Raw genomic sequence first — 10291 nt, forward strand, 5'->3', positions numbered from 1 at the left:
GCCAACTCCATTTTATTAAAGGCATAACCAAGGCTTGGTTGCTTCACTAACATGTGACTGTTCTAAAAATTATCACTCATCAAAATTATTTTGCAAAGAAATAGGAATGGAAGAGTAGGGAAAGAAACAAATATTTAAATATAACTGTCCTGGCTAGTAATACCACATTTCTGTAATGCATTTTTTTACAGATGTGTATAAATAGATATAAATAGGTGTCCTAAGTTGGAGCAATAACGTCTTCCACCCTCTTGCTTATTGGCTTTCTCCCATATTTCTTCTGCATTTACATATTTCTGGTATAATTTTAGATTTGGGGCACACTTGGTTTGAAAAGGGTCTATGTTTTCTCCACTACTTTTGTCTCACATTCCAAAAAACAAAGGGGATGCCATTCTTCAGGGCAGCACCTGCCACTCATCTGCTGTCAGGCTATTGCTTAAGGCACAGATCTTAATGGCCTGGCAGGTTTCTCCACCCTACAATCTTAGGGAGCTGTGGCCCAAGGGCAACTGTAAAACCCACGTGTTAGAATAACTTAGCTTTCTTGTGATAGACTGAGTAAACAAATAGACAATGGCCATAGTATATGGCAATAGAACTCTGACCCACAGAAGAAATGAAGCATAATATCTGCAGAGACCAACTCAGAACAGTCAGGACTTACTCAGTGGCTGACAGCTTCCTCATTTTTGCCTCTGCTTCCAACCCAGGACAAACCAGAAAAACCAAATATACTCCACAAACAAATCACATAAGACGCTCCATCTCTAGTTATCCCTCCTTCAGCTTCTCCATGACGACACTCTGCAAAGAGGACATAGCTGAAGTTGCCCCCTTTTTCCCCTACAGCTTTTCTTCTCCCTTGTCTTTGAATTATCTCCTTTGTTATAGCAAGTTCTGAATATATGGCCTCTGTTTGTTCTTATGTGGTGGTCTTCATTTATTTCCACATGTGAATGATGATTGTGTTCAACACAATGATTAATTTTTTAAAAAGAAAAAAAAAACAGCTATTTGCAGTACAAGATGCTTTTTTTTTTTTTGAGACGGCAAATTTGCAGTACAAGTACAAGATGCTTTTTTTTTTTTGGGACGGCATCTCGCTCTGTCACCCAGGTTGGAGTGCAGTGGCGCATGCTCTGCTCGGCTCACTACAACCTCAGTCTCCCAAGTAGTTGGGACTACAGGCATGCATCACCATGCCTGGCTAATTTTTGTTTGTTTGTTTTGTATTTTTGGTAGAGGTGTGATTTCGCCATGTTGCCCAGGCTGGTCTCAAACTCCCAGGCTCAGGAGATCCACCTACCTTGGCCTGCAATACAATATACTTTTGTATTTTTTATATAACCACCTGACAGCTTTGGCCCCTAGTTGTATTTGAGAGGGAAAAGCTGCTATTTATTTAAAGGAAGGACATACAATTATTAATAAATTGATTTTTAAAAAGATGTATTTGCCTGATGGTGCTTCTGAAAAGTTGTCAGTTTGTTTTTAATTTGTTAAAAGAAAATCCATAGCCAAATTAAATTTAAGAGAATTTAATTGAGCAAAAAACAATCCGTGAATCTGGCAGCCTCCACTGCCAGAGTAGGCTCAGAGAGACTCCAGTGCAGCCACATGGGGGAAGATTTATAGACAGAAAAGGGCAAGTGAGGCACAGAAACTGCAGGATTGGATACAGCTCCATGTTTGCCTTATTTGAACATGGTTTGAACAACTGAACCTCTTTGATTTACAGAAATTCGGGGATAGGCACAAGAGCAGGCTACAGTCTGTTTACACCTCCATTTAGATTACAATTCGCTATGTACAGAGAAACCTTTAGGCCAAACTTAAATCACATGGGGAGGCAGCTTTAGGCTAAACTTGATTTCACAAATTTTCAAATTAACAAGTAAAAACTGTGGATATTATTCAATTTAATCTTTAAGAGTTTATTAATCAATATGCATTATAACTTCATTTTTGTAAAAACAAAAAAAGATATGCCTAGAAAAGGGTTATGGAGAGGGGACAAGGGACGTTTATTTTCTAAAACATATTTTTTATAATGGATGTTTTTTATATAACTTTAAAAAGAATTAGAAACGTTTCTGAATTATTAATGATTTCCTTAAATCTTTAGCTACATATATTTCTCCATAAAGAGCAGTTCCTCAAACTGCAGCACCTCAACCCTGATATTACATATTTTTATTTTTATTTTTATTTTTTGAGACGGAGTTTCGCTCTGTCACCAGTCTGGAGTGCAGTGGCACGATCTCAGCTCACTGCAACCTCCGCCTCTCGGGTTCAAGCAATTCTCCTGCCTCAGCCTCCTGAGTAGCTGGGACTACAGGCGCCCACCACCACGCCCAGCTAATTTTTGCATTTTTAGTAGAGACAGGGTTTCACCATGTTGGCCAGGATGGTCTCGATATCATGACCTCGTGATCCGCCCGCCTCGGCCTCCCAAAGTGCTGGGATTACAGGTGTAAGCCACCGCGCCCGGCCGGTATTAAACATTTTTAAAGTAAATTTATTAAATCTCAAAAGAAGCACACTTTGAATACTGAGGAAGAGACGTTGTAACCCATAAGCAGAGAGTAGGTAAGTAAAAGCAATTTCCACCACTCTCAGACTGGGCGTAGTGGCTCACGCCTGTAATCCCACCACTTTTGGGAGGCTGAGAGGGGAGGATCGCTTGAGGCCAGGAATTCAAGAGCAGCCTAAGGAAACTTAGCCAAACTCCATCTCTACAAAAGAAAAATTTTTAAAGCAATTTCACCATTCTCAACGCTTTTCTCTTTATTAACCAAATATTTCTGTAACTCTTTTTTGTTGTTGTTGTTGTTGTTGTTATTGAAAGACATGGGAGAAGGAAGAATTCCTGAATGCAACAGACTGGGAAGGACGCACCACAAAACGCTCCGCGGTCTCTGGACACCCTATCAGCTAGTCCCGTCCCTCCTGGTGTCCGGTCTCGACCATCCATCCCGTGGTTTGGGAGTGCCTTTCCTTACCAGATTCTTCTAAAGCCCTGATGCACCCACCCTTAAGTGGAAGGTAATGCTTTTGCGGGGGGCTGTGCGTTCTTCCACTCCGTCCCACCTTTGCCGTGGACTAAACAGGAGCCACCGAACGAGAGTACCCTGGCTCCCGGCCCTGCAGATTTTCACCAAAAACTCTAGGACTAAGTTAAAGTAGGGACTGAAATACCACACAGAGCTCGCTGTAAACCACCCGCTCAGCGCAGTAAGTCGGGATAGTCAGTAGATCTGAGCCCTTGAGGGAGGCGCCTCCCCCTCCTCCGCGCAGCCCCCGGGCGCCTGGCCCAGCTTCCCGCAGCCAGGGTCTATTGAGGTAGGCGCGCCCAGACCTGAAACGAGTTGGGACTGGGCTGCGTCACGCGCGGGCTCTAAGCGCCCGGGGCCCCGCCCAGTGGCCGGCACAGCCAATCGCAGCGCGGGAAGGCGGTGGGGGCGGGGAAGGCCCACTGGAAACTTAAATCCCGAGGCGGGCGAACCTGCACCAGACCACGGACGTCTGTAATCTCAGAGGCTTGTTTGCTGAGGGCGCCTGCGCAGCTGCGACGGCTGCTGGTGAGCGTCCCCGACCAGACCGAGGGACAGGGCGAAGGGGGACTGGAGGAGGGAACCCCCCCTTTAGGGACACTGAGAGGAGGCGGGCGCGACCCCTGGGAGTGAGAGCTTCTGCCCGGAGCTCTGCCAGCCTCGAGGTGGGGAACGGGGGAAGGCGGTTGGAGACCCCAGGGGGGCGCCGGCACCACTGGGAGGGCCCGGGCGGTGCAGGTCAGTCATCCTGTGGGCTGAAGCCGGACCGGACCGGGCGGCTTCATGCCCCCAGCCTGGCCGCGGAGCCCCCGCTCCCTGCGCCGCCGCAAACATTCTCGGGGCGCGGCGGCGCGTGCAGAGGGCGAGAGCAGGCGGTGCGGCCCCGGTCCTGGCCCGCCCGGAGCTCCGGGAGCTGCCTGCCCCGGTCCGGGCCCTGGCCCTGGGGCCCCTGGCTTCCAGCGGCGCGGCCTCGTGACCCTGCCCCGGTTTAGGGGAGCGAGTAGCACAGACCCAAGTGTGGGACGGCGGGAATAGTGGGTGCTCTCCTTCCCAGTGTCTCCTGGAAAGGGATTCCCGAAAGGTTTTATTCCAAAAGGAGAGGTTGGAAGACATAGCTCATCTCCTGCTGTGTATCAGCCAAGAAGGTGTGAGGTGGTGTTCCTTGGGGATCCGCTTGCATCTACTTGGGATGGTACGTCTTCATTAGTGAGGTTTTGCCTGGATGACCTCAGTACAATTGGTGCAAAACCTGGACCAACTCTTTCCTAGTTTTCTAGTTGTTGCCTTAAGCTTCTCACCCGTCAGGTATCTTTCACACCCTTCTCATACCCTAAATTATCGCATATGCTGTTTCAACGCCTCCAACTCTGCAGGCTGCTTTTAATTTTGGTGGGCCCATCAAATACCTCCACTTGGCCTGTTTCAGCCTCTTCCACAGTCCTTGGGGAAATGCTAGGGAGAATAATTGAAATATTTTTATTCCACGGGGGCTGTAAGATGGCTTTTTAGGATTGGTCTAATCAGATACTCATTTCTTTTCTCTTTCTAGGTTTTGAAACATGAATCTTTCGCTCGTCCTGGCTGCCTTTTGCTTGGGAATAGCCTCCGCTGTTCCAAAATTTGACCAAAATTTGGATACAAAGTGGTACCAGTGGAAGGCAACACACAGAAGATTATATGGCGCGGTTGGTAACATCTGAAACTGTCCAGAGGGACTCTGGAGAGAATGGTCCTTGCTGTTGGGAGTTGATAGCCAGAGAGTAGCTTCTAGACACCAGACCTTACCAGGCAATAACCTAACAGCACCCATTATAGGTGCAATATGGGCATATATCTCCATTGTGTCTTGGCTTGGAGAACAGCTCCCAGAGAAGTATCAACCCATCCCTGGCCATGGTTTCTCTTCCATTTCTGCCCGCAAATCGGCTTGGTGAACATGGGTTGGGTAAGTAGACATAAAGTCCACCAGCTATATGTTTGCCTCTAGAATGAAGAAGGATGGAGGAGAGCAGTGTGGGAAAAGAATATGAAAATGATTGAACTGCACAATGGGGAATACAGCCAAGGGAAACATGGCTTCACAATGGCCATGAATGCTTTTGGTGACATGGTGAGTGTGGCAAGGATTGCTGAACTCTGTGCTGCTTCTCAGTTCTTCACCAAAATAGTCTTGCTTTTAACATTTTATTTACTTTTCCTTGAAGACCAATGAAGAATTCAGGCAGATGATGGGTTGCTTTCGAAACCAGAAATTCAGGAAGGGGAAAGTGTTCCGTGAGCCTCTGTTTCTTGATCTTCCCAAATCTGTGGATTGGAGAAAGAAAGGCTACGTGACGCCAGTGAAGAATCAGGTGAGACAGCGTCAGATTCAGACCCTGTCTCCACAGGAAAGCCAAGAAGGAATTGGTGTCATTGCTGTGGTAGATGGTGGCACAACATATGGTGATGGGTTTTTTGTATTTTTGGTTTTTGGTGTTTTTTTTGTTTGCTTATTTGAGACGGAGTTTTGCTCTTGTTGCCCAGGCTGGATTGCAATGGCGTGATCTCGTCTCACTGCAACCTCTGACTCCTGGGTTCAAGAGATTCTCCTGCCTCCACCTCCCGAGTAGCTGGGATTGCAAGTGCTCACCACCATGCCCAGCTAATTTTTGTGTATTTTTAGTAGCGACAGGGTTTCACCATGTTGGCCAGGCTGATTTCAAACTCCTCTCCTCAAGTGATCTACCCGCCTCGGCCTCCCAAAGTGTGGCGATGGGTTTTTTTTTTTTTTAAAGAATATTCAGATAATTCAATTATGGGGTACTGTATTTGTATTGGTCTTGTAAATTGACAGCTTTTTTTTCTCCCTTTTTAGAAACAGTGTGGTTCTTGTTGGGCTTTTAGTGCAACTGGTGCTCTTGAAGGACAGATGTTCCGGAAAACTGGGAAACTTGTCTCACTGAGCGAGCAGAATCTGGTGGACTGTTCGCGTCCTCAAGGCAATCAGGGCTGCAATGGTGGCTTCATGGCTAGGGCCTTCCAGTATGTCAAGGAGAACGGAGGCCTGGACTCTGAGGAATCCTATCCATATGTAGCAATGGTAAATGGAGCTCCTTATCTTGTCATTCGTGCTCTGCTTTTGGAAAGTGGAACACTTTCAGAGATAACAGATACTTTTTTCAGAATTCACATTTTATATGGTAGAATCTACATCTGCAAACCGTGAGTATTGTCATTATAAATTATTAGCCTTTGGCCAGGCGTGGTGGATCACCTGTAATCCCAGCAGTTTGGGAGGCCGAGACAGGCGGATCACGAGGTCAGGAGATCAAGACAATCCTGGCTAACACAGTGAAACCCCGTCTCTACTAAAAATACAAAAAAATTAGCCCGGCCTGGTGGCGGGCGCCCGTAGTCCCAGCTACTCAGGAGACTGAGGCAGGAGAATGACGTGAACCCGGGAGGCGGAGCTTGCAGTGAGCCAAGATCGCACCACTACACTCCAGCCTGGGCCGCAGAGCGAGACTCCATCTCAAAAAAAAAAAAAAATTATTAGCCTTTGCACAGTTCTCTGGTGAGATGGTCAACAGCTAATGGTTACCATATAAGTAACATTAGATGGTTAACACATAGCTGTTCTTGCTTTTACATAACATGGAGAATAAGCAAACCATTCTACATATAATAGAACTTTATCCATTGTGAAAAATTTTTTATGGACAGATTGACCTAGGGGTTCTCATTGAAGAAATGTCAACTAATTTTTCATTTTCAAATCAACGAATAGCATTTTATTTCATGGGACGATTTATAAGGGTGTTGATTTGGAAATCCTAGGTTGCAAATTGCTGAGTGTTTCGGTTCTAGAACTAATGTTCCCCAGGAGGTAGATGGTAGTGATAAGTCTCTCCCCCTTTAACTTTAAAAGGATGAAATCTGTAAGTACAGACCTGAGAATTCTGTTGCTAATGACACTGGCTTCACAGTGGTCACACCTGGAAAGGAGAAGGCCCTGATGAAAGCAGTCGCAACTGTGGGGCCCATCTCCGTTGCTATGGATGCAGGCCATTCGTCCTTCCAGTTCTACAAATCAGGTAAGTGTCATTTTATTATAGAAATTTAGGCAGAATTGGGAAGCATCACCGTGATTGATTCTTGGATATGACATCCTGCTTTGCAGGAATGTAGTATTTTGAGAGTGAGCATTTAACATAGTGATGTTTGCATTTGACATGAGAAAATACTTAGTTATGTTAAACTTCTCATAAATATTTTTAAATGGCTATGTAATTGTATAGAGACAACCTAATTTTCCAAACTATTTTCCAGTTGTTGGGCCTTTTTTTCTCAAAGTTTTTTACTACTGTAATTAGGACTGTAAAGAATCCCCTTCAAGTTTTTGTTTGTTTATTTTGGTGCTATTTTAGACTGACATCCTAGGAACAGAAAGGGATTATGCGAGTTGGTATTTGGGCTCAGAGATATCTAAATCACCTTCTGTAAACAATAGGTTTTATCTTTTGGATTTTCTTTTTTTTTGGTAGAAAATATCTTGAACTTAGTTGAAGTTAGTTGATTTCTAGTGAGTCGAGGTTGACTTTTTTCCTTTATCAGCCATTACTGTTTTCCGGCCAATATTGTTTGGGTCCTTATTTGGCATTTGTTTATGACATTTTACTGAATTTAGAGATGCCTCCCTTATGGAGGGTGGTAGGGTGGGTTACTGTCACATGTCGCTTGGAGCTTCTCACCCCAGCATTGATTTTACTCTCCCAGGCATTTATTTTGAACCAGACTGCAGCAGCAAAAACCTGGATCATGGTGTTCTGGTGGTTGGCTACGGCTTTGAAGGAGCAAATTCGAATAACAGCAAGTATTGGCTCGTCAAAAACAGGTATAAAACTCAAAATTGAAAAGGGAATTTTTGTTCCAAATCAGTATTTGGATACAAGTTCACAAAAGCTCAATTTCAAAATTCCAAAAGTCCTTCTTCTACTTGGAGTGAACACAGAAATATTAATGTTTGATTATAAGATTCCGTACCAAGCTTTTTGGAGTTATTGCTATGTATTTGTAATATTTTATTACTAAGTTTTGAAAATTTTTAAATTCTGAAACACATTAGGCCTCAAGGGTTTCAGACAAAGGACTGTGGACCTGTAGGTTTGAGAGCTGATTGCTTTTTTCTGTCTAATTTTTCAACAAGGAATAGTAAGCAGAAACATCTGCCTCTGCTGGTTCTTTGTTAAGTCTGAGAGATCATCCGGGAGTCCAGTGGTCTGTGTGCATCCTTCTATTGTCATTGGATGCCCTGTCATCGAATTTCACTCCCCAGCTCTCAGGCTTTGAAGGTTGTCAGAATCTATTTTCTCACAATTAGCATTCTTTAATTGAGATGTGACATAAGGTAGTATGTGGGGACAGACTGCTACAGTGGAATTCCAGTTCTGCCTCAGTATCTTAAATAGTTAAGGACCCACAATAATCAATATATTCATTCATTCATTCGTTTATTTATTTTTTGAGACAGAGTGTCGCTCTGTCACCCAGGCTGGAGTGCAGTGGCACGATCTCAGCTCACTGCAACCTCCGCCTCCTGAGTTCAAGTGATTCTCCTGCCTCAGCCTCCCAAGTAGCTGGGACTACAGGGATGTGCTACCATACCCAGCTAATTTTTTTTGTATTTTTTAGTAGAGACGGGGTTTCACCATGTACGCCAGGCTGCTGTTGAACTGACCTCATGTGATCCGCCTGCCTTGGCCTCCCAAAGCACTGGTATTACAGACATGAGCCACTGTGCCCAGCCAGTTTTATTTTATTCTGAGATGGAGTCTTGCTCTGTCACTCAGGCAAGAGTGCAGTGGTGCAATCTCAGCTCACTGCAGCCTCCACCTCTCGGGTTCAAGTGATTCTCCTGCCTCAGCCTCCCAAGTAGCTGGGACTACAGGCATGCGCCACCACGCCTGGCCAATTTTTATGGGGGTTTTTTTGTTTGTTTTTTTCTTTTGAGATGGAGTTTTGCTCTTCTTGCCCAGGCTGAAGTGCAGTGGTGCAATCTTGGCTCACTGGAACCTCTGCCTCCTGGGTTCAAATGATGATTCTCCTGCCTCAGCCTCCCAAGTAGCTGGGATTACATGCCCGGTTAATTTTTTTTTTTTTTTTTTTTTAATTTAGTAGAGGCAGGGTTTCACCATGTTGGTCAAGCTGGTCTCAAACTCCTGAAACCTCAGGTGATCCACCCGCCTCAGCCTCCCAAAGTGCTGGGATTACAGGCATGCACCGCGCCTGGCCAATTTTTGTATTTTTAATAGAGACGAGGTTTCACCAGATTGGCCAAGCTGGTCTCAAACTCCTGACCTCAAGTGATCTGCCCACCTCGGCCTCCCAAAGTGCTGGGATTGCAGGCGTGAGCCACTGTGCCCAGCCTCAGGACATTTATAAATGGATATTAACAGCACTTAGAATAGTGCCTGACACATGGGAAGCACTGTTTAAGTAATAGCTATTATTATTAATGGAGCCAATTTTCCCTTGATTCCTTGTATAAAATGGAAAACCTGCTCCTCTTTCAGCTGGGGTCCAGAATGGGGCTCGAATGGCTATGTAAAAATAGCCAAAGACAAGAAAAACCACTGTGGAATCGCCACAGCAGCCAGCTACCCCAATGTGTGAGCTGATGGATGGTGAGGAGGAAGGACTTAAGGACAGCTTGTCTGGGGAAATTTTATCTTGAAACTGACCAAACGCTTATTGTGTAATATAAACCAGTTGAATCATTGAGGATCCAAGTTGAGATTTTAATTCTGTGACATTTTTACAAGGGTAAAATGTTACCACTACTTTAATTATTGTTATACACAGCTTTATGATATCAAAGACTCATTGCTTAATTCTAAGACTTTTGAATTTTCATTTTTTAAAAAGATGTACAAAACAGTTTGAAATAAATTTTAATTCGTATATAAAGGTGGGCCTTTTTTTAATGCATTGGCTTTTTGTGTAGTCAGGAAATATAATTAAGCTCTGAAATAATAACTTCATGTGCCAATGGTATGTTAGGAGAAAGATGCTAGCAGAAAGCTGGCTTCCTGGCTCTTGAGTAGTTATAAAAATACAGACTTTATATCAGCTGCCCAGTTACTGTGTGTAACCCAACTCCTGAATCTACCAAAATTTGATAAACAATTTGGAAGGACAAACCTACATTTTTTTTTTTTTTTTATGAGACGGAGTCTCTCTCACTCTGTCACCAAGGC

General features: G+C 44.5%; 1 protein-coding gene across 3 annotated transcripts; it reads left to right on the plus strand.

Annotated features, from left to right (window-relative positions):
- Positions 1–2877: 2877 nt before the first annotated feature.
- On the plus strand, positions 2878–10001 carry CTSV (cathepsin V). Of its 3 annotated transcripts, none has more exons than XM_034967839.3 (8): positions 2878–3048; positions 4606–4741; positions 5044–5166; positions 5261–5407; positions 5911–6135; positions 6964–7129; positions 7812–7929; positions 9608–10001. In XM_034967839.3, exons 2-8 carry the CDS (start codon positions 4616–4618, stop codon positions 9705–9707), a joined length of 1005 nt encoding a protein of 334 aa, XP_034823730.1. In that variant the 5' UTR covers positions 2878–3048; positions 4606–4615; the 3' UTR covers positions 9708–10001. The 3 variants fall into 3 exon arrangements, with proteins under 3 accessions (XP_034823730.1, XP_003820654.1, XP_008972298.1); XM_003820606.4 differs by lacking the exon at positions 2878–3048 and adding an exon at positions 3431–3584; XM_008974050.4 differs by lacking the exon at positions 2878–3048 and adding an exon at positions 3518–3721.
- Positions 10002–10291: the final 290 nt, after the last annotated feature.

Source organism: Pan paniscus, chromosome 11, assembly GCF_029289425.2.
Source record: "Pan paniscus chromosome 11, NHGRI_mPanPan1-v2.0_pri, whole genome shotgun sequence".
Classification (NCBI taxonomy): Eukaryota; Metazoa; Chordata; class Mammalia; order Primates; family Hominidae; genus Pan; species Pan paniscus.

What these genes read in the sequence shown, in the direction of transcription:
- CTSV (XM_034967839.3), top strand. Translation starts at nt 4,616, where the DNA reads ATGAATCTTTCGCTCGTCCTGGCTGCCTTTTGCTTGGGAATAGCCTCC. An exon ending in ACAGAAGATTATATGGCGCG is followed by an intron (nt 4,742 to 5,043) that starts GTTGGTAACATC and finishes GTTTGCCTCTAG; the next exon opens with AATGAAGAAGGATGGAGGAG. An exon ending in TGAATGCTTTTGGTGACATG is followed by an intron (nt 5,167 to 5,260) that starts GTGAGTGTGGCA and finishes TTTTCCTTGAAG; the next exon opens with ACCAATGAAGAATTCAGGCA.